The 24,483-nt window shown below is 42.3% G+C and overlaps 1 protein-coding gene across 3 annotated transcripts in view; it reads right to left on the bottom strand.

Annotated features, from left to right (window-relative positions):
* Positions 1–24,483, bottom strand: part of rasal3 (RAS protein activator like 3) — an 86,836-nt gene that overhangs the window by 61,028 nt on the left and 1,325 nt on the right. For 2 of the 3 annotated variants that reach the window (XM_061988036.2, XM_072916433.1), the window contains exons 2-6: positions 14,927–15,039; positions 8,296–8,374; positions 6,499–6,551; positions 6,347–6,432; positions 3,950–4,079 (exon numbers count right to left, since the gene is read on the bottom strand). In XM_061988036.2, coding sequence (XP_061844020.2) covers positions 3,950–4,079; positions 6,347–6,432; positions 6,499–6,551; positions 8,296–8,374; positions 14,927–15,039 — 461 coding nt within the window. Of the gene's footprint in view, positions 1–3,949; positions 4,080–6,346; positions 6,433–6,498; positions 6,552–7,924; positions 8,229–8,295; positions 8,375–14,926; positions 15,040–24,483 lie in introns of those variants that run through there. The other variant, XM_061988037.2, reaches the window with a different exon arrangement.

A 24,483-nucleotide genomic window follows, 5' to 3' on the forward strand; every position in this document is an offset into this window, starting at 1 on the left:
CCATACTCTCTGAGCACTCCCCACAGGACTTCCCGAGGGACACGGTCGAATGCCTTCTCCAAGTCCACAAAGCACATGTAGACTGGTTGGGCAAACTCCCATGCACCCTCAAGGACCCTGCCGAGAGTATAGAGCTGGTCCACAGTTCCACGACCAGGACGAAAACCACACTGTTCCTCCTGAATCCGAGGTTCGACTATCCGGCGTAGCCTCCTCTCCAGTACACCTGAATAGACCTTACCGGGAAGGCTGAGGAGTGTGATCCCACGATAGTTGGAACACACCCTCCGGTTCCCCTTTTTAAAGAGAGGAACCACCACCCCGGTCTGCCAATCCAGAGGTACTGCCCCCGATGTCCACGCGATGCTGCAGAGTCTTGTCAACCAAGACAGCCCTACAGCATCCAGAGCCTTAAGGAACTCCGGGCGGATCTCATCCACCACCGGGGCCTTGCCACCGAGGAGCTTTTTAACTACCTCAGCAACCTCAGCCCCAGAAATAGGAGAGCCCACCACAGATTCCCCAGGCACTGCTTCCTCATAGGAAGACGTGTTGGTGGTATTGAGGAGGTCTTCGAAGTATTCCCTCCATCGATCCACAACTTCCGCAGTCGAGGTCAGCAGAACACCATCCGCACCATACACGGTGTTGGTAGTGCATTGCTTCCCCTTCCTGAGGCGGCGGATGGTGGTCCAGAATCGCTTCGAAGCCGTCCGGAAGTCGTTTTCCATGGCTTCCCCGAACTCCTCCCATGTCCGAGTTTTTGCCTCCGCGACCGCTGAAGCCGCACACCGCTTGGCCTGTCGGTACCTGCCCGCTGCCTCAGGAGTCCCATGAGCCAAAAGAACCCGATAGGACTCCTTCTTCAGCTTGACGGCATCCCTCACCGCCGGTGTCCACCAACGGGTTCTAGGATTACCGCCACGACAGGCACCAACTACCTTGCGGCCACAGCTCCAATCAGCCGCCTCGACAATAGAGGTGCGGAACATGGTCCACTCGGACTCAATGTCCAGCACCTCCCTCGTGACATGTTCAAAGTTCTTCCGGAGGTGGGAATTGAAACTCTCTCTGACAGGAGACTCTGCCAGACGTTCCCAGCAAACCCTCACAATGCGTTTGGGCCTGCCAGGTCTGTCCGGCATCCTCCCCCACCATCGCAGCCAACTCACCACCAGGTGGTGATCGGTAGAAAGCTCCGCCCCTCTCTTCACCCGAGTGTCCAAAACATGAGGCCGCAAATCCGATGACACAACTACAAAGTCGATCATAGAACTGCGGCCTAGAGTGTCCTGGTGCCAAGTGCACATATGGACACCCTTATGCTTGAACATGGTGTTCGTTATGGACAATCCGTGACGGGCACAAAAGTCCAATAACAAAACACCACTTGGGTTCAGATCCGGGCGGCCATTCTTCCCAATCACGCCTCTCCAGGTTTCACTGTCGTTGCCAATATGAGCGTTGAAGTCCCCCAGTAGAACGAGGGAATCACCCGGGGGAGCACTCTCAAGTACTCCCTCGAGTGAATCCAAAAAGGGTGGGTACTCTGAGCTGCTGTTTGGCGCGTAAGCGCAAACAACAGTCAGGACCCGTCCCCCCACCTGAAGGCGGAGGGAAGCTACCCTCTCGTCCACCGGGTTGAACTCCAACATGCAGGCTCTGAGCCGGGGGGCAACAAGAATTGCCACCCCAGCCCGTCGCCTCTCACTGCTGGCAACGCCAGAGTGGAAGAGAGTCCAGCCCCTCTCGAGAGAACTGGTTCCAGAGCCCTTGCTGTGCGTCGAGGTGAGTCCGACTATATCCAACCGGAACTTCTCTACCTCGCGCACTAGCTCAGGCTCCTTCCCCCCCAGCGAGGTGACGTTCCACGTCCCAAGAGCTAGCTTCTGTAGCCGAGGATCGGACCGCCAAGTGCCCTGCCTTCGGCTACCGCCCAGCTCACATTGCACCCGACCTCTATGGCCCCTGCTATGGGTGGTGAGCCCATTGGAGGGGGCAATGAAATAACATGCTAAACATATTTCAATTGTGTGATAGTTTTTAATTTAAACATATGAAGTTCAATCCAAAAATTGATTTTGTCGACACAAAGTGTATTAATATTGTCGTATCCATACTATCGTGATGACGTTGATATTTTTTAGTTATATATATATTTTTTTACATTTTGTTGTGTTGTCCATATTGTAACATTGTTGTTAGTAATGTATTTATATTAGGGCTGTCAAACGAATCAAAGTGCATTTTGTTTATAGGTAATTCAAAATTAATTTCAGATAGGTATAATTTTTCATCATTAATAAGCAGAGGTGGGTAGTAACGCGCTACATTTACTCCGTTACATCTACTTGAGTAACTTTTGGGATAAATTGTACTTCTAAGAGTAGTTTTAATGCAACTTACTTTTACTTTTACTTGAGTATATTTATAGAGAAGAAACGCTACTTTTACTCCGCTACTTTTATCTACATTCAGCTCGCTACTCGCTACTAATTTTTATCGATCTGTTAATGCACGCTTTGTTTGTTTTGGTCTGTCAGACAGACCTTCAAAGTGCCTGCCTTACTGGTGACGTTTCACTCCGTTCCACCAATAAAATGCAGTCACTGGTGACGTTGGACCAATCAAACAGAGCCAGGTGGTCACATGACCTGACTTAAACAAGTTGAAAAACTTATTGGGGTGTTACCATTTAGTGGTCAATTGTACGGAATATGTACTGTACTGTGCAATCTACTAATACAAGTTTCAATCAATCAATCAAAAGTGTGAAGGAAAAAAGACACGTTTTTATTTCAAACGTACATCCCGTCAAAAGCCGAAAGACTGACTGCACAGTTCCTGTCTTCACAATAAAAGTGCCGCTCCATCGCGCCTGCACTTACAAAATAAGAGTCTCCGAAAGCCAGCGCAAACAAGCTAGCAAGCTACGGAGTTTGCCGCCAATGTATTTCTTGTAAAGTGTGTGAAAACGAATATGGAAGCTGGACAAATAAAATGCCAAAAACCAACCACTTTCATGTGGTATTAGACAGAAAGGAGGAACTTTTCTTCTCCTCCATTTGAAAACGTGGACGTTATCATCACTGCTGTCTGATTACAATCAATGCAAGTCATCAGAATCAGGTAATACACCAACTTATATTCTTGTCTTCATGAAAGAAAGGAATCCGTATGTTAAACATGCATGTATATTCATTAAAACACCTTTAACATGTAAACAAAAACGGCAAATTAAATAAATATAAATGATATACTGTATATATCAATTTATGTGTATATATATATATATATATATATATATATATATATATATATATATATATATATATATATATACATACATACATATATATATAAATACATACATATATATATAAATATATATATATATATATATATATATATATATATATATGATATGTGTGTGTATGTTACTCATCAGTTACTCAGTACTTGAGTAGTTTTTTCACAACATACTTTTTACTTTTACTCAAGTAAATATTTGGGTGACTACTCCTTACTTTTACTTGAGTAATAAATCTCTAAAGTAACAGTACTCTTACTTGAGTACAATTTCTGGCTACTCTACCCACCTCTGTTAATAAGTGTACCCCAGACAATTAATATACCATTTTTTTTTGTTGCCACGACCGCACAATTAGTTTGCTTTATTGAAATGTTTTTAAACATTATGCTTTTTTTAAACAGCCACTTCAAACTGGTAGGTTTTTACTTTATATATACTGTCCACTGTAAAAGAATGACTTATTATAGCTTGTGTTGCATGAATGTGTCTCCTTTTTGGAGACTGACACATTTAACGTGTTTTAGAAAAATGCTTTATTTGCAAGAATTACCTTTTGTAGTGCATGTAAACCTACTGTATTTATTGTCCTTAAGAAATCTGGAATCAATATAAAGTGTAGTATTGGTTAAAGTGTACCTCAAAACAGTACTTCTCCCCCAAGATGGAGCTGTGGACTGGCCTGATGACAGTGCTGGCATCTGCACTTAGATCCAAACTTCCCACTGGACTCACTGGAATCGACACAGACTCCTTGGACTCGTAGTGTCTTAAAAAGAGAGTAATACATGATGGGTTATTTATTCAAGGAAACACTGTTTCAGCTTTTTTGACTCACTTGAGGTACAAAACCCAAAACCAGTGAAGTTGGTATGTTGTGTCATTCGTAAATAAAAACAGAATACAATGATTTGCAAATCCTTTTCAACTTATATTCAATTGAATAGACTGCAAAGACAAGATATTTAATGTTCGGACTGAGAAACTACTTTTTTTTTTTTTTTTGCAAATAATCATTAACTTAGAATTTAATGGCAGCGACACACTGCAAAAAAGTTGGCACAGGGGCATTTTTACCACTGTGTTACATGGCCTTTCCTTTTAACAACACTCAGTAAATGTTTGGGAACTGAGGAGACCAATTTTTGAAGCTTTTCAGGTGGAATTCTTTCCCATTCTTGCTTGATGTACAACAGTCCGGGGGTCTCCGTTGTGGTATTTTAGGCCTCATAATGCTGTTCGACGCTGTTGTAACACGTGGCTTGGCATTGTCTTGCTGAAATAAGCAGGGGCGTCCATGATAACGTTGCTTGGATGGCAACATATGTTGCTCCAAAACCTGTATGTACCTTTCAGCATTAATGGTGCCTTCACACATGTGTAAGTTACCCATGCCTTGGGCACTAATACACCCCCATACCATCACAGATGCTGGCTTTTGAACTTTGCGCCTAGAACAATCCGGATGGTTCTTATCCTCTTTGGTCCGGAGGACACGACGTCCGCATTTTCCAAAAACTGTGGACTTCAGATAATGCCAGGAGTGTGTAAAACAGTAATCAGAGCAAAGGGTGGCTATTATGATTGAAGAAACTAGAATATAAAACGTGTCATTTTAAATTTTTTTGTTAAAGGCCTACTGAAATGCGATTTTCTTATTCAAACGGGGATAGCAGGTCCATTCTATGTGTCATACTTGATCATTTCGCGATATTGCCATATTTTTGCTGAAAGGATTTAGTAGAGAACATCGACGATAAAGTTCGCAACTTTTGGTCGCTGATAAAAAAGCCTTGCCTGTACCGGAAGTAGCAGACGAGTAGCGTGACGTCACAGGTTGTGGAGCTCCTCACATCTGCACATTGTTTACAATCATGGCCACCAGCAGCGAGAGCGATTCGGACCGAGAAAGTGACGATTTCCCCATTAATTTGAGCGAGGATGAAAGATTTGTGGATGAGGAAAGTGAGAGTGAAGGACTAGAGGGCAGTGGGAGCGATTCAGATAGGGAAGATGCTGTGAGAGGCGGGTGGGACCTGATATTCAGCTGGGAATGACTAAAACAGTAAATAAACACAAGACATATATATACTCTATTAGCCACAACACAACCAGGCTTATATTTAATATGCCACAAATTAATCCCGCATAACAAACACCTCCCCCCTCCCGTCCATATAACCCGCCAATACAACTCAAACACCTGCACAACACACTCAATCCCACAGCCCAAAGTACCGTTCACCTCCCCAAAGTTCATACAGCACATATATTTCCCCAAAGTCCCCAAAGTTACGTACGTGACATGCACATAGCGGCACGCACGTACGATCACATGTTTGGAAGCCGCAGCTGCATGCGTACTCACGGTACCGCGTCTGCGCATCCAACTCAAAGTCCTCCTGGTAAGAGTCTCTGTTGTCCCAGTTCTCTACAGGCCAATGGTAAAGCTTGACTGTCATCTTCCGGGAATGTAAACAATGAAACACCGGCTGTGTTTGTGTTGCTGCAGCCACCGGCCGCAATACACCGCTTCCCACCTACAGCTTTCTTCTTTGCTGTCTCTATTGTTCATTGAACAAATTGCAAGAGATTCACCAACACAGATGTCCAGAATACTGTGGAATTTTGCGATGAAAACAGACGACTTAATAGCTGGCCACCATGCTGTCCCAAAATGTCCTCTACAATCCGTTACGTCACGCGCTGACGTCATCATACCGAGACATTTCCAGCAGGATATTTTGCGCGAAATTTAAAATTGCACTTTAGTAAGCTAACCCGGCCGTATTGGCATGTGTTGCAATGTTAAGATTTCATCATTGATATATAAACTATCAGACTGCGTGGTCGGTAGTAGTGGGTTTCAGTAGGCCTTTAAGTACATAACTCCACATGTGTTCATTCATAGTTTTGATGCCTTCAGTGACAATCTACAACGTAAATAGTCATGAAAATAAAGAAAACGCATTGAATGAGGAGAAACTTTTGGCCTGTACTGTATGTTAGGGATAGCAGTAATTTGCAGTATTGTACCTGCTTCCTTTCTGAAGTCCCACTGAGTTCGCGTGAGTGTTATTATTTCTCTTTGCCTTGTTCTCAAGCCGTCTCTTGATCAGTGCCTTCAGGAAGAAGAAAAAAAACACCACAATACCATTCAACATTCATACAAAAGGTGCCACACTCACCTTCACACCGCCATCTTCTTTCTTTCGAGGGCTCAAGTGGTCAGGAGTACATTCTGAAAGGAAAGCGTGTTCTTTAGTAATCAATCCATCGCTTCAGTTTGTCATAAAACTGACACGTTTCCACTATCTATCCATCCATCCATCCATCTTCTTCCGCTTATCCGAGGTCGGGTCGCGGGGGCAGCAGCTTAAGCAGGGAAGCCCAGACTTCCCTCTCCCCAGCCACTTCGTCCAGCTCCTCCCGGGGGATCCCGAGGCGTTCCCAGGCCAGCCGGGAGAGATAGTCTTCCCAACGTGTCCTGGGTCTTCCCCGTGGCCTCCTACCGGTCGGACGTGCCCTAAACACCTCCCTAGGGAGGCGTTCGGGTGGCATCCTGACCAGATGCCCGAACCACCTCATCTGGCTCCTCTCGATGTGGAGGAGCAGCGGCTTTACTTTGAGCTCCCCCCGAATGACAGAGCTTCTCACCCTATCTCTAAGGGAGAGCCCCGCCACTCGGCGGAGGAAACTCATTTCGGCCGCTTATACCCGTGATCTTGTCCTTTCGGTCATGACCCAAAGCTCATGACCATAGGTGAGGATGGGAACGTAGATCGACCGGTAAATCGAGAGCTTTGCCTTCCGGCTCAGCTCCTTCTTCACCACAACGGATCGATACAGCGTCCGCATTACTGAAGACGCCGCACCGATCCGCCTGTCGATCTCACGATCCACTCTTCCCCCACTCGTGAACAAGACTCCGAGGTACTTGAACTCCTCCACTTGGGGCAAGATCTCCTCCCCAACCCGGAGATGGCACTCCACCCTTTTCCGGGAGAGAACCATGGACTCGGACTTGGAGGTGCTGATTCCCATCCCGGTCGCTTCACACTCGGCTGCGAACCGATCCAGTGAGAGCTGAAGATCTTGGCCGGAGGAAGCCATCAGGACCACATCATCTGCAAATAGCAGTGACCTAATCAAGCAGCCACCAAACCAGATCCCCTCAACGCCCTGACTGTGCCTAGAAATTCTGTCCATAAAGGTTATGAACAGAATCGGTGACAAAGGGCAGCCTTGGCGGAGTCCAACCCTCACTGGAAACGTGTCCGACTTACTGCCGGCAATGCGGACCAAGCTCTGACACTGATTATACAGGGAGCGAACTGCCACAATAAGACAGTCCGTAACCCCATACTCTCTGAGCACTCCCCACAGGACTTCCCGGGGTACACGGTCGAATGCCTTCTCCAAGTCTACAAAGCACATGTAGACTGGTTGGGCAAACTCCCATGCACCCTCAAGGACCCTGCGGAGAGTATAGAGCTGGTCCACAGTTCCACGACCAGGACGAAAACCACACTGTTCCTCCTGAATCCGAGTTTCCACTATCTATCATATCTAAATGTCCACGTTGACGTTTAAAGATGACTTAATCACACTTACCCAGCGCCCCGCCACATACAATCCAGCGTCTGAATCCTATCATTTTGTACCCAAGTTGCGTTCCAATCTTTTCCTATGCAACATTCCCTCATTGACTCAACCAAAGCAGCAAAAAAGCGATTCACCGATCACAAGCGCCATGCAGCTTTCTGACTAGCTAACTATGATCTCTACTTCCACTGCACCCTGTAAGCAAATGAGCGATGCTATCATCCTAAAAAAAACACACACAGGAAGCAATTTGACATTCACACTGGTATTAACATTCTGCCATTTCCTTTGCGGCCGTCTGCAGGATTTAAACATCGGATGTGCTTGACGTCAACACAGAATCTGTTCTGTTTCTTAGGCCGGTGGATTTGTTTATTGACCTGTTTCCATATCCACAAGGTTCTGCATGCTGAGGACGGACAGGCAGCTGTTGACACGGTCCCGGGTCCATATTGTGGGCTGAGGACACATATAGGAGCAAGAAATGTTAGTGGCCTGAGATGGGTAGGTTGTGAGTTCAAACCCGGGCCGAGTCATACCAAAGACTATAAAAATGGGACCCATTACCTCCCTGCTTGGCACTCAGCATCAAGGGTTGGAATTGGGGGTTAAATCACCAAAAATGATTCCCGGGCGCGGCACGGCTGCGACCCACTGCTCCCCTCACCTCCCAGGGGGTGGAACAAGGGGATGGGTCGAATGCAGAGGACACATTTCACCACAACTAGTGTGTGTGTGACTATCATTGGTACTTTAACTTTAACTTAAATGTGCTTTTTTGTTGAAGCTGAAAGCAGGATTTCGTGACTACATTATTAGGGATGGGCGATATGGCCCAAAATCCATATTTGTGTGAATGCTCCAAAGCAGACCTGGGCAAATTAAGGCCCGGGGGCCAGATGCGGCCCGCTGAGCTTTTCAATCTGGCCCGCCGGACATTCCCAAATAATTGTTTTAGATGTTTAAAGGCCTACTGAAACCCACTACTACCGACCACGCAGTCTGATAGTTTATATATCAATGATGAAATCTTAACATTGCAACACATGCCAATACGGTCAGGTTAGCTTACTAAAGTGCAATTTTAAATTTCGCGCAAAATATCCTGCTGAAAACGTCTCGGTATGATGACGTCACGGATTATAGAGGACATTTTGGGACAGCATGGTGGCCAGCTGTTAAGTCGTCTGTTTTCATCGCAAAATTCCACAGTATTCTGGACATCTGTGTTGGTGAATCTTTTGCAATTTGTTCAATGAACAATGGAGACAGCAAAGAAGAAAGCTGTAGGTGGGAAGCGGTGTATTGCGGCCGACTGCAGCAACACAAACACAGCCGGTGTTTCATTGTTTACATTCCCGGAAGATGACAGTCAAGCTTTACCATTGGCCTGTGGAGAACTGGGACAACAGAGACTCTTACCAGGAGGACTTTGAGTTGGATGCGCAGACGCGGTACCGTGAGCACGCATGCAGCTGCGGCTTCCAAACATTTGATCGCTTGCCCGTACGTAATTTTGGGGAATTTGGGGAAATATATGTGCTGTATGAACTTTGGGGAGGTGAACGGTACTTTGGGCTGTGGGATTGAGTGTGTTGTGCAGGTGTTTGAGTTGTATTGGCGGGTTATATGGACGGGAGGGGGGAGGTGTTTGTTATGCGGGATTAATTTGTGGCATATTAAATATAAGCCTGGTTGTGTTGTGGCTAATAGAGTATATATATGTCTTGTGTTTATTTACTGTTTTAGTCATTCCCAGCTGAATATCAGGTCCCACCCGCCTCTCACAGCATCTTCCCTATCTGAATCGCTCCCACTGCCCTCTAGTCCTTCACTCTCACTTTCCTCATCCACAAATCTTTCATCCTCGCTCAAATTAATGGGGAAATTGTCACTTTCTCGGTCCGACTCGCTCTCGCTGCTGGTGGCCATGATTGTAAACAATGTGCAGATGTGAGGAGCTCCACAACCTGTGACGTCACGCTACTCGTCTGCTACTTCCGGTACAGGCAAGGCTTTTTTTATCAGCGACCAAAAGTTGCGAACTTTATCGTCGATGTTCTCTACTAAATCCTCTCAGCAAAAATATGGCAATATCGCGAAATGATCAAGTATGACACATAGAATGGACCTGCTATCCCCGTTTAAATAAGAAAATCGCATTTCAGTAGGCCTTTAAGATGGAAAGTGTAGCTGCCATTATGATGTGCAGTGATATTTTCTAATGACCGTAAGTCTTCAACTTTACTAAGTCTTTCAATGGTTGGAATCTGCATCATATACTAGTTACTATGGTCATCTAATTAGTTACTATGGTCATCTAATTACCTACTATGGTCACTATGAGATATCTCAGATTGTAGGTGGGGGTTTTTTCACTATGTTTGTTGCATTTTGGTTGCGTTTCGGTTGATTGTAAAATTTGTTGTCAATATTCAGTGTGAAACAAATCGGCCCTCTGAAACATATCTTTGTCTTTGTGTGTTGTATGTAGACCACATTGCTTAGCAGAGTTCAGTGATGCAAATGCATGTCAAGTTGATCAACACATTGTATTATTCTCCACTGCAATAACAGTACTGAAAGGAAGGCTAAAAGGGCATTAATGGGAGCCTTAAAAAAAAAAAAAAAGGAAAAAAAAAGAAGTAACTAGATAGTTACTTTTCACAGTAGCGCATTACTTTTTGGTGTAAGTAACTAAATTAGTAACTGAGTTACTTTTGAAATAAAGTAACTAGTTACTGGTTTTCAGTAACTAACCCAACACTGGTCATATTGCAGTCTACATGTATCTCTTATGTGTGACTTTTCATTACACCATATACCAAATAAAATAGCTTCGAGGTGGGTAAGCACAACCAAAATTATTCAGTACAATAGGCGCACTGTCGAGTTTTGAGAAAAAAAAAAAAAATTGTGCGCCTTATAGTCCGTAAATTACGGTAATTTCACAGATACATCAGAACAAGCAACAACAACTACTACTCTTGGCGGGCTGTGTGAGCGACAACAACGACTACTTTGGGACAAATGACGATCCAGAACCTTATATGTTTGCGCCATGCAGAGGACGGGCTACAAGTTTTAGAAGCTGACTGATAAGCAGATCCAGCAAGTAGCACTATTGCTAAGTGCTAAACAAGAAATACAAGCTACGGACATAATAAAACAATCACTTACTGTACAATGTCAGTGGGATGCCGACTGATGGGATGTTTGCATCTTCCCGTTTAGATGAAGAATGAATCATCATCCTCAAACAGGTAAAAAAAAATGTAATAAAAAAGTGGGCGCAAACAAGCGTCTGTTCATGTCTTTCTCTAGAATCAACTTTCACTAACTCAGAGGCTATGCAGCAGCTCACCGGCTCAGTATGTATTTTAGCGTCCCTTCACTGGCTCCCTGTGCGTTACCGTATCAATTTTAAACTCCTTTTATTTGTTTTTAAATGTCTAAACAACCTCGCGCCAACCTATCTCTCCGACCTCCTTCAGCCTTACTGCCCCACCCGATCCTTAAGATCAGCCGATCAGCTGCTGTTGACGGTCCCTGACACAAGGCTGAAGCTTAGAGGTGACAGAGCTTTCGCCGTTGCTGCTCCCAAGCTCTGGAACGACCTACCTCTGAGTGTTAGACAAGCCTCCTCCCTTCCTGTTTTTAAATCTCTCTTAAAAACATACTTTTATTCCATGGCTTTTAACACTGAGTGATATCCATCCTGCAATGGCGCCCCATAATACACCTGCTGTGATCCTGTTTTTATGTTTTTATGTTTTTATTAATTCTATTTTAATTATTTATTTTTTATCGTGTTCTGTTTGTGTTGTGTTGTGTTTGCTCGGTACTCGTTTTATCTTTTAACCTGTTCATTGTACAGCACTTTGGCTACCCCTGTAGTAAATTTTAAATGTGCTTTATAAATAAAGTTGATTTGATTTGATTTGATTTATGTCAACAGCTGCATAAGCTAGTAACCTCTCTGTGATCACGGGGCCGCTAAAAGTAGATTCTCTGCGTTAGCGCTTATAACGAATTTGCTAATACTTGACTGATATGCAGGTCACAAGATGTAATCGGAGTCTTGTTGGCAGCTTTTGTCGAGGACTCCCGTCAGCTTCCTCGTTAGCCACCTCGTACTTGCCGTATATTACCAATTAGCAGAGGTCAATTAGACCAAGTCATTGTTTTGCAAGTCACAAGTAAGTCTCAAGTCTTTGCCCTCAAGTCCGAGTCAAGTCCCGAGTCAAGACAGGCAAGCCCCGAGTCAAGTCCAAAGTCAAGACTGGAAAGTCTCAAGTCAAGTCCTAAGTCCTGCATTTTGAGTTTCGAGCCCTTTCAAGTCCTTTTAACCACAGACTAATATATTAACACAGATTGTGTATGCTTTTCAAACGCTGTATTTATTTATTAAAACAAGTGCATTTTAAATTGCAGGAAAGAAAATTGTGCTGACATTGCACTTTATAATAGCACTATTAACCAGTCATTTTAAACATTAACTCATTCCTTTACAGAACAAGCACATTGAAAAATAAAGTGCAAATGTACTTATTTGTACAAAAGTGTTAACATTGAAAAAACATGACATATACGTGAACATAACAACATATAAAAAAGTTGTACTTTTTATGTCAGGGCCCTATGCTGCATTGCATTTGCAAAAGACCAAATTAGCCAAGAGTCTGTCAGTCATTTGTGCACGATGGGGGCGTAGTATGATGCCACCAAGGCTGAAAACTCGCTCCACTGGAGCACTGGAGGCAGGCACTGCCAAGACTCTCATGGCCACTCGGAACAGTGAAGGAAGAGTCTTCATGTTCAATGCCCAGAACAAAAGGGGGGAGAGAGTTGTTTTGGGTTGGTGCACTACTTGTAAGTGTATCTTGTGTTTTTTATGTTGATTTAATTAAAAAAAGAAAAAAAAAAAAAAAAATTCTTGTGCGGCCCGATACCAATCGATCCACGGACCAGTACCGGTGGTTGGGGACCACTGACGTAAACAACCAACAGTATGTCAGAAAGCTAGCTAAAATGGTACACTTATTCATAATATAGTATACATTTTAACTGACCTTTATTTTACTATTTTTGTCTTTTTTTAGGTGGCTAAAATACACGGTGCTGCTGACCGCCGTCTAACGTTACGTGTGATTATATTGACTAACGTAACCCTGCTTAAAAAAAAATCACTGAACAAAAAGTATGAATAAGGTAGTGAACTGCAACAGATTCCCGTGTTTGCAATAACGTTATAACGTTAGCAGTGAGTTTACAGCCTCACCGATTTAACTACACAGCAAATAAAAGTCACGTTACTTAGCCAATAAACGTTATCTTACATTCAAAACTTACCGTTCTTTGTGCAACTTCAAATGCCGGACGAAGTTGGAAGTTGTTGCCTCTCCATCAGTAATTTTCGAACCGCATGTGTTGCATACTGCAAACCGTTTTGTGTTGACCACCTCGTAATTTTTATACCCAAACAAAATTATTTTAGGTATCATTTTTTGTTCACTGGCGTGTGGTTTGGACATGTCTTCTTCGTTGGTTGTCCTGCAATTTGATTGGATGAATGCTGTGTGATGAAAACAAAGTAGATCTAATTTGATTGGCTGTTGTACTGAGACCACACCAGCTGACACACGCAACGCTGATAGACAAGTACACAATGAAAAATACGGAGCGCTCCCGAATAACTTTTTCATCTTTGGCTTTTGGGGAAAGTAGCAAGTCATGTCAAGTCATGTCAATTCAAAAGGCTCAAGTCCAAGTGAAGTCACAAGTCATTGATGTTAAAGTCTAAGTCGAGTTGCAAGTCTTTTTACATTTTGTCAAGTCGAGTCTAAAGTCATCAAATTCATGACTCGAGTCTGACTCGAGTCCAAGTCATGTGACTCGAGTCCACACCTCTGCCAATTAGACTGCAAACAAGCCAGAAAAATACGTGTTCTTGTCTTATATAGGGATTGTGAAAGGAAATTAGAAAAAAAAAGTGTAGTTCCCTTTAAAACCATTGAATGATTCATTTTATGATTGCAATTATAATCAGACAACAACCAAGAATGGCGATGCAATAATATGAATTAAATATCTAAATAATATCGTAAGATTGGTTTTGGCTAGAGATGCCGATAAATGCGTTAAAATGTAATATCGGAAATTATCGGTAACATTTTTTTTATTATCGGTATCGGTTTTTTTTTGGTTTTTTTGTATTAAATCAACATAAAAAAACGCAAGATACACTTACAATTAGTGCACCAACCCAAAATTAACCCATTAACACTCATTCACACAAAAGTGTAGTTTCTTTCTGTTATTAATATTCTGGTTCCTACATTATATATCAATATATATCAATACAGTCTGCAAGGGATACAGTCCGTAAGCACACATGATTGTGCGTGCTGCTGGTCCACTAATAGTACTAACCTTTAACAGTTCATTTGACTAATTTTCATTAATTACTAGTAACTGTTTTTATATTGTTTTACTTTCTTTTTTATTCAAGAAAATGTTTTTAATTTATTTATGTTATTTTATTTTATAATTTTTTTTTAAAAGTACCTTATTTTCACCATACCTGGTTGTCCAAATTAGGCATAATAATGTGTTAATTCCACGACTATATATATCAGTTGATATCGGTATCGGTTGATATCGGTATCGGTAATTAAAGAGTTCGACAATATCGGATATCGGCAAAAAGCCATTATCGGACATCCCTAGTTTTGGCCCTTAAGTCTTCCTTTGTCTAGGGACTTGTTTCCTGAGTTTGTGAACTGTAACAAAATTGACAAAAGATTTCATGATCGTAAAAAAATATACTATACTAAATACTATATACTATTTGGAATCGTTAAGTCAATATTTGTATCGACCTGTCCACCTTTGTTTACATTCGAGAACTCAAGCAGTTAGCATATCCTCCTACAATGAGTAGCTTTAGCTTTTCCTTGTCCTCCAGTGAAAAGGGTACTTGGGTTTTTGACTATATGAGAGTGTTGTTACTTCTTCCTCCGGGGAGATGAGAATCTTTCCCTCTTCAAGAACACAGTTGCTGATGTTCCACAGGAGAACCTCTTGATGTTTGTGGTGATCTTCATTCTCCCCTTCATCCAAACCTGTCGCAAACAAAAAGGCGGGCATCTTTAGAACTAGAAGTTACAATTGTACACTATTTCGGACTGGGAAAGGTAGAACAACTTTTTTTTCTACCAACAAACACTGTACTTTAACCCATAAGAAGTAAGGAACCATTTGTGTTTAGAATAAATGGTGTGGAAGTACAAACCCCAAAACCAGTGAAGTTGGCACACTGTGTAAATGATAAATAAAAACAGAATACATCCATCCATCCATCCATCTTCTTCCGCTTATCCGAGGTCGGGTCGCGGGGGCAGCAGCCTAAGCAGGGAAGCCCAGACTTCCCTCTCCCCAGCCACTTCGTCCAGCTCCTCCTGGGGGATCCCGAGGCGTTCCCAGGCCAGCCGGGAGACATAGTCTTCCCAACGTGTCCTGGGTCTTCCCCGCGGCCTCCTACCGGTCGGACGTGCCCTAAACACCTCCCTAGGGAGGCGTTCGGGTGGCATCCTGACCAGATGCCCGAACCACCTCATCTGGCTCCTCTCGATGTGGAGGAGCAGCGGCTTTACTTTGAGCTCCCCCCGGAAGACAGAGCTTCTCACCCTATCTCTAAGGGAGAGCCCCGCCACCCGGCTGAGGAAACTCATTTCGGCCGCTTGTACCCGTGATCTTGTCCTTTCGGTCATAACCCAAAGCTCATTACCATAGGTGAGGATGGGAACGTAGATCGACCGGTAAATTGAGAGCTTTGCCTTCCGGCTCAGCTCCTTCTTCACCACAACGGATCGATACAGCGTCCGCATTACTGAAGACGCCGCACCGATCCGCCTGTCGATCTCACGATCCACTCTTCCCTCACTCGTGAACAAGACTCCGAGGTACTTGAACTCCTCCACGTGGGGCAAGATCTCCTCCCCAACCCGGAGATGGCACTCCACCCTTTTCCGGGCAAGAACCATGGACTCGGACTTGGAGGTGCTGATTCTCATCCCAGTCGCTTCACACTCGGCTGCGAACCGATCCAGCGAGAGCTGAAGATCCTGGCCAGATGAAGCCATCAGGACCACATCATCTGCAAAAAGCAGAGACCTAATCCTGCAGCCACCAAACCAGATCCCCTCAACGCCTTGACTGCGCCTAGAAATTCTGTCCATAAAAGTTATGAACAGAATCGGTGACAAAGGGCAGCCTTGGCGGAGTCCAACCCTCACTGGAAACGTGCCCGACTTACTACCGGCAATGCGGACCAAGCTCTGGCACTGAGCATACAGGGAGCGGACTGCCACAATCAGACAGTCCGATACCCCGTACTCCCTGAGCACACCCCACAGGACTTCCCGAGGGACACGGTCGAATGCCTTCTCCAAGTCCACAAAACACATGTAGACTGGTTGGGCAAACTCCCATGCACCCTCAAGGACCCTGCCGAGAGTATAGAGCTGGTCCACAGTTCCACGACCAGGACGAAAACCACACTGTTCCTCCTGAATCCGAGGTTCGACTATCCGGCATAGCCTCCTCTCCAGTACACCTGAATAGACCTTACCGGGAAGGCTGAGGAGTGTGATCCCAGGATAGTTAGAACACACCCTCCGGTTCCCCTTCTTAAAGAGAGGAACCACCACCCCGGTCTGCCAATCCAGTGGTACCGCCCCCGATGTCCACGCGATGCTGCAGAGTCTTGTCAACCAAGACAGCCCCACAGCATCCAGAGCCTTAAGGAACTCCGGGCGGATCTCATCCACCCCCGGGGCCTTGCCACCGAGGAGCTTTTTAACTACCTCAGCAACCTCAGCCCCAGAAATAGGAGAGCCCACCACAGACTCCCCAGGCACTGCTTCCTCATAGGAAGACGTGTTGGTGGGATTGAGGAGGTCTTCGAAGTATTCCCTCCACCGATCCACAACATCCGCAGTCGAGGTCAGCAGAACACCATCCTCGCCATACACGGTGTTGATAGTGCACTGCTTCCCCTTCCTGAGGCGGCGGATGGTGGTCCAGAATTGCTTCGAAGCCGTTCGGAAGTCGTTTTCCATGGCCTCACCGAACTCCTCCCATGTCCGAGTTTTTGCCTCTGCGACCGCAGAATACAATGATTTGCAAATCTTTGTCAACTTATATTCAATGAATAGACTGCAAAGACAAGATATTTAATGTTCCAACTGGAAAACTTTGTTATTTTTTTGCAAATATTAGCTCATTTGGAATTTGATGCCTGGAACATGTTTCAAAAAAGTTGGCACAAGTGGCAAAAATGACTGAGAAAGCTGAGGAATGCTCATCAAACACTTATTTGGAACATTCCACAGGTGAACAGGCTAATTGGGAACAGGTGAGTGCCATGATTGGGTATAAAAGCAGCTTCCATGAAACGCTCAGTTTTTCACAAACAAGGATGGGGCGAGGGTCACCACTTTGTGAACAAATCGACGTCCCACTGGAGTTTAGGGATTTCACCATCTCCTGTTTGTAATATCAAAAGATTCAGAGAATCTGGAGAAATCACTGCACGTAAGCAGCAAGGCCGAAACCCAACATTGAATGCCCGTGACCTTCGATCCCTCAGACGGTACTGCATCAAAAAGCGACATCAGTGTGTAAAGGATATCACCACATGGGCTCAGGAACACTTCAGAAAACCACTGTCAGTAACTACAGTTTGTCGCTACATCTGTAAGTGCAAGTTAAAACTCTACTATGCAAAGCGAAAGCCATTTATAAAGTTAAAGTTAAAGTACCAATGATTGTCACACACACACTAGGTGTGGCGAAATTATTCTCTGCATTTGACCCATCACCCTTGATCACCCCCTGGGAGGTGAGGGGAGCAGTGGGCAGCAGCGGTGGCTGCGCCCGGGAATCATTTTGGTGATTTAACCCCCAATTCCAACCCTTGATGCTGAGTGCCAAGCAGGGAGGTAATGGGTCCCATTTTTATAGTCTTTGGTATGACTCGGCCGGGATTTGAACTCCCAACCTACCGATCTCAGGATGGACACTCTAACCACTAGGCCACTGAGTAGGTTGGGAGTAGATATATATATATATATATATATATATATATATATATATATATATATGTATATATATATATATATATATATATATATGTATATAGCTAGAATTCACAGAAAGTCAAGTATTTATATATATATATATATATATATATATATATATATATATATATATATATATATATATATATATATATATATATACGGTATATTCTTAAATTTCAGTGAATTATAGCTACCGCACCGTGCGGGGGAAAGGGGGGGGGGGGGGGGGTTGTAATGTTGTAACAAATAATATTTCTATTATATAGGCTTTACTTTGCATTTTAATTAACGTGGGATTATTTTTTGTATTTAGAAATAATAGTACCAACTTTTTTTTTTTTTTCTCCAACATTTGTGGCACTGGCGTGGCGCCCCCTGATGGACGGCGCCCTTAGCATTTGCCTATACGGCCTATGCCACGGGCCGGCCCTGACTACTATAATGGTTATAATAAGACATTTAACTTGTTATGATGTCAGGTTAGACTTAGACAAACTTTAATGATTTAATGATAATTGTTCCACACAGTAGATCAGTTACAAAGGATGGAAGGGATAATGCACACAAGGGCACAAAAAGGGGGCGAAAACAAAAGGTATAAAGTAGACTAAAAATGTACCATAGTCGCATTATAAAATACAACATATATGTAATATTTATATTATTATTATTTGTGACAGGTGTGCTGCTGGTATGGCCACAGTGTGCACGTCTGATGTTGCTCACGTGGTCCACGAAGCGCTCAGGGATTTTGTGCGTTTGCTCAGACAAATAAAAAACAAGAGTGAACATTGCCCGTGAGGTACTAGAAGTGGAAGGAAAGCTCACAGGATGTGAGCAGCAGTACGGAAAGAGAGATAGCATCGCTTGCAACTTTGTAAATGGGAGTGGCAATTTAGTGTGCACGAGGCCTTTACCGCAACTCGTATGTTTTTTTCTTTAAAGTGACGTCCACTACATGAACATGTTTGGTGGCTCGTTTTATCACATTGTCTGTCTTGTCCTACTCTGCTTTGTGGCTTTCTGAACTTTAAAAAAGTTACAAGTCTAATAAGTACTTCACACTTTTTGTTTTTAGAACACATTTTTTTGTCGAATCACTGTAATTTGCTGAGTGTCAATTTGATGTTCTCATAATGTTCAGTTCAGTTCAGTTTCAGTTTATTTGGAACGTGCGTACGATACAATGTAATGCATCACATATTTCCAGTTGTCTCATTATACAGCACGTCCGAAAAGGAGTAAGAAGAAGCTGAACTTATTTAATCCTACCCCTTTTCATACCAAAGCAATTTTATCCCATTTCCTTGTTCTCTGTAACAGAACAGTGAATAAATAAATAATAAATAAATAATATACCATATATAGTAAGTAAACAATTATTAAATACATAAATAATCTTTATCTCAAAAGATGTTCAAGATGTTCATCATAATTCTTGTTCTGTGTACTTTGTGAACACTTGTAGTTTTTTTTTTTTTCAAACTTTTTTTTATTGGCATTTTCAAACAGACAGAAAAAAGTACAAGTCAAAACAGTACAATTTTAAAGGCAGTAAATGATTCACACCCTTCCCCTTAAAACCCAAACAACCCACCCACCCTCCCACCCCACTCAGGTCCCACTAACGAGGGACAAATGGCGCAATTGTGTAACAAGTAAGACGACAAAGACAGACACATTCTCTCACACACACACACACACACACACACACACATACGCAGCCAGAGACAGACAGATATATATATAAAAAATAAATAAATATATATATAATAATAAAATAAAATACAAATTAATAGTAATAATAATAATATATAATAAGATAAAAAATAGAATAAAATAATACTAATAAATAAAAGGGAGATTATTCCTCATCTGCGTCTGGGCATAGGTCAAGAGAGTTGACATGCAGCAAAAAAGGGCTCCATGAGCTTTCAAATGCTTGAACCGAGCCCTGATAAAAATAATATGAACAATTATAGGCCAATTTCAATTTTACCAACATTTTCAAAAATATTTGAGAAAGTGGTCTATAACCGACTGAATGGCTTTCTGGAAAAACTAAATATCCTTGTCCCCTCCCAATATGGTTTTCGTAAAAAAAGCACCACCTGTATGGCTATACTCGACCTTTTGGAAAAGGTCAATGACTGTATTGAAGAAGGAAAATGCGGTATTGGCATTTTTTTGGATCTATCCAAGGCCTTTGACACAATAGACTTTGAGATCTTATTGTATAAACTATATCACTATGGTGTCAGAGGGGTACCTCTCGATTGGTTCCGCTCTTACCTATACGGAAGGCAGCAATGTGTATGCGCCAATGATCACAATTCACCCTGTATGACCATAAATTATGGGGTTCCCCAGGGATCCATCTTGGGGCCTCTCCTCTTTATCCTATACATAAATGATTTTGTAAACTCCTCCGAAACTTTTCATAAAATAATTTTTGCTGACGATACAAATTTGTTTACCTCACACAGGAGCCTACACGATCTACAAGTAACTGTCAATTCAGAGCTTGTGAAAGTAGATTCCTGGTTCAAATGCAATAAGCTCTCACTTAATGTAAATAAAACAAATTTTATACTATTTCGATCTAATAAAAACCGGACAAATACTGAGCACTGCCATATCAACATCAATGGGCAGGAAATACAGAGAGTGTACTCCACAAAATTCCTGGGGGTCATCATTGACGAATACCTCAATTTCAAATGTCACATTAGCCATCTGTTAAACAAATTATCCAAATATGTTGGCCTGTTCTTTCACCTTCGTCATTATCTTCCTCTTTATGCTCTACTCACACTATATAAAACTCTCTTTGAACCACATCTAAACTACTGTAATGTCATCTGGTGTAACACCTTCCCTACCTACCTCCACAAATTAGAATCTATGCAAAAGAAAATTATACGGGCCCTGTCATGGTCCAAGTTTAATGCCCCCACTCGACATCTATTCCATAATTATCATCTCTTAAGACTGACAGAGTTCAATATTTATCAAAATGCTTGTTTAACCTATCAAGTCATTTACAGGCTGAATTTAAGGCTCTGTAGCTTGGTTCCTATCTACCATCCCCAGCATGCCCACAACACTCGTAACTTAGATTTGATATCAGGGAAACATCGTTTACTGGATTGTACCGCTCGAAGTGTTGTATGCAGGGGACCAAAGATTTGGAACCGGCTTAATGAGAACCTCAAGATGCTGTATCCATTCTCCAACTTCAAAAATAAACTAAAAACTTATCTATTAACCACCTATATTTAATGCCTCATGTAGGGTAGACTACTGTTGGGTTTTGCATGGTTGAATGAATGTATGTATGTATGTGTATGCTTGCTTTAGTACTATTATCTTGTGTTAATCATATAGCGTTGTTTATTGTTGTTGTACTTGCTACCATGTTCCATCATTCCATGTATATTCCATCATTTCATGTATATTCTATCCTCTGGACCCCCTGTCAAAAGCTTCTTCTAGCTTATTTGGGGGACCCTTTCACGTACCAACATCTTTAAATGATGATATTTTACTACTATTGTATTTGTTATATGGTATTGTGAATAAAACTTGAAACTTGAAAACTTGAAACTTTAGCGAAAACCTAAGTTTTTCCAGTTTTAGATTGTAGAGAACCTCTCTAATCCAACGGCCGTGTGATGGGGGGCGAGCCAGCTTCCAATTAAACAAGATCAATCGCCTGGCCAGCAAGGTCGTAAAAGCAACAGCGCGTTTTAGTGGTACCGGGCACATGTTATCGGGGCATACGCCAAAAATGGCTGATAATGGGTTGGTAGGAAAGTTTTGACCGTATGCTTTTCCAATTGTGTCAAAAATGTCCTCCCAAAAGGAACATAGTTTAGAGCAGGACCAGAACATATGGACGTGATCAGCCGGAGATTGTTTGCATCTATTGCAGGTATTGCTAACAGTGGGGTAGATTTTGGATAGTTTTGAATTAGTGTAGTGAATTTTATGGATTACTTTGCATTGGATGAGACTATGACGGGCACATATTGAGGAGGAGTGAACCAGTTTCAGGGCCGAGTTCCAGTGTTGATCGGATATGTTGGTATTAAGATCGCTCTCCCATGAGGCTCTTATCACTGATATAGAGTTTGGAGCAACTGAGCTTAAGGGGGTATATAACACGGAGATACATTTTTTATGATTAGGGCTCAAAGATAACAATGTATCTATAAGAGTTTCCGGAGGACGATTTGGAAAGTGTGGGAACTGCTTCTTTACGAAGTCCCGCGCCTGAAAGAAACGGAAAAGGTGGGAGTTCGGCAGATCGTATTTGGAAGAGAGTTCAGTGAAGGATGAGAACACTCCGTCTGCATAGAGGTCTTTCACAGTGGTGATACCATGATCGTGCCAAGTCATAAATGCGGGGTCAGTACGAGAAGGTTTAAATAATTGGTTTTTAAGTAGCGGGGTCAATATAGATGGGCCCTGAGAACCCACGTGTTTTCGTAGCTGTGAACACTTGTAGTTTGAACAGTCTCTTAAACTGAATCATCTTGGTGCTTTCTTTTTCTTTTTCTTTTTTTTCTTTTTTTATTAAATCAACATAGAAAAAAACACACGATACACTTTCAACTAGTGCATCAACCCCAAAAAAAAACCTCCCTCCCCCATTCACACTCATACACACCCACTCACACAAAAGGGGTTGTTTCTTTCTGCTACCAATATTCTGGTTCCCACAACATGGACAACACTTCTGCAAGGGACACAATACAGTCCCTGAAGCACACTTAATTGTTTGTGCTGCTGGTCCACTAACATTTTCATTTAATTACTATTTTTATTTTATTTTATGTAATTATCCTTATATTATTTTACTTTCTTTTTTATCCAAGAAAAGATTTATTTATCTTATCTAAAAAAATTTAAAAAATTTAAAAAAGGACCTTATCTTCACCAGACCTGGTTGTAAATGAAATTAGCTTCGTTTAAAGGTTGTTTTTTTTTAAACCAGGTCCAGTCCAGATAATGTCCAAGTCGGGTTCAGCAACACACACCTTCATTCATGTACACTGAAAATAAATAAATAAATAAATTAAAAAATATATATATTGGTGCTTTCTTTGATTTATTTGCTTAATCCATTCCTTAATTTAATTCCACATACTGATATGCTAAAGGTTTTAAGTGTTGTACGTGCATACAAATGTTTTAAATTCGATTTTCCTCTAAGGTTATATTTCTCCTCTTTTGTTGAGAAGAATTGTTGTATATTCTTGGGTAGCAGGTTAAAGTTTGCTTGTGCATTATTTTAGCTGCTTGCAAATGCACCAAATTGTTGAATTTCAATATTTTTGATTAAATAAACAAAGGGTTTGCATGTTCTCTAAATCCAACATTGTGTATCATTCTCATTTATCTTTTTGTAACACAGTTAATGAATGAAGTGCACATTTGTAGTTATTTCCCCATATTTCTACACAATAACTCACATATGTAACACTAGTGAGCAGTAAAGAACATGAAGTGATTGTGGCTTTACTAATTCTGCGCTAAAAACTCACTCGTTTCCATATGAGTTGGGAAATTGTGAAACATTACCAGGATTCCACAGCATTTATTGGTACTTTTTTTAACAGTAAAATACTATAATCAAAACGTACTATAGCATTACAACAGATGACAAAAAATTGCAATACTGTTATATTTCACAGCAATTAACAGTTAACTAACAGTAACACTGTGTTGTCTTGACGTCAATTGTTAATAGTCATAGTTATAGTTAGGGATGTCCCGATCCGATATTTGGATCGGATCGGCTGCCAATATTTGCCAAAAATTGCGTATCGGCAAGGCATGGGAAAATGCCGATCCAGATCCAGTTTTAAAAATAACTCCGGTCCGTGTTTTCCAACGCACCGATTTAAATAATACATTCCACTTTTCTGCTGCTCCGTAATTTCCGTTCCGCATTTTTCAGCACACCTTCAACACATCCACGGGTCTGTGGATTCTCACGCAGTTGCTTTTAGCTGCTGGCATTACACGACAGGCTCTTCTCACTCTTTTCTGTCTCCCTCTCACAGACAGCAAGTGCACCTTCTTACACACGTCACATACTGTCAGGCCCGGCCCTAACCAATCTGGCGCCCTAGGCAAGATTTTAGGTGGCGCCCCCCCACATCGGCAGTGAAGTGTATATACTCACAAGAAACCGAATAGCTTTGTCTTTGACCTTTTTTTTTTTACTTACAACTATACCTAATATATAAAGGGGTGGAAAAGTGACTATTACCTGCAGGGCAAACATTAGCTAACCAGAAGGCAATAACAATGTAAACAAAAAACACCTGCTTAAAAGATCTAATACAAATGTCCCTGAGGAATGTAAGGTGGGAGTACTGTAATTACCTAACGTTACATTATTATTTTCCATAA

Source organism: Nerophis lumbriciformis, linkage group LG27 (assembly GCF_033978685.3).
Source record: "Nerophis lumbriciformis linkage group LG27, RoL_Nlum_v2.1, whole genome shotgun sequence".
Classification (NCBI taxonomy): Eukaryota; Metazoa; Chordata; class Actinopteri; order Syngnathiformes; family Syngnathidae; genus Nerophis; species Nerophis lumbriciformis.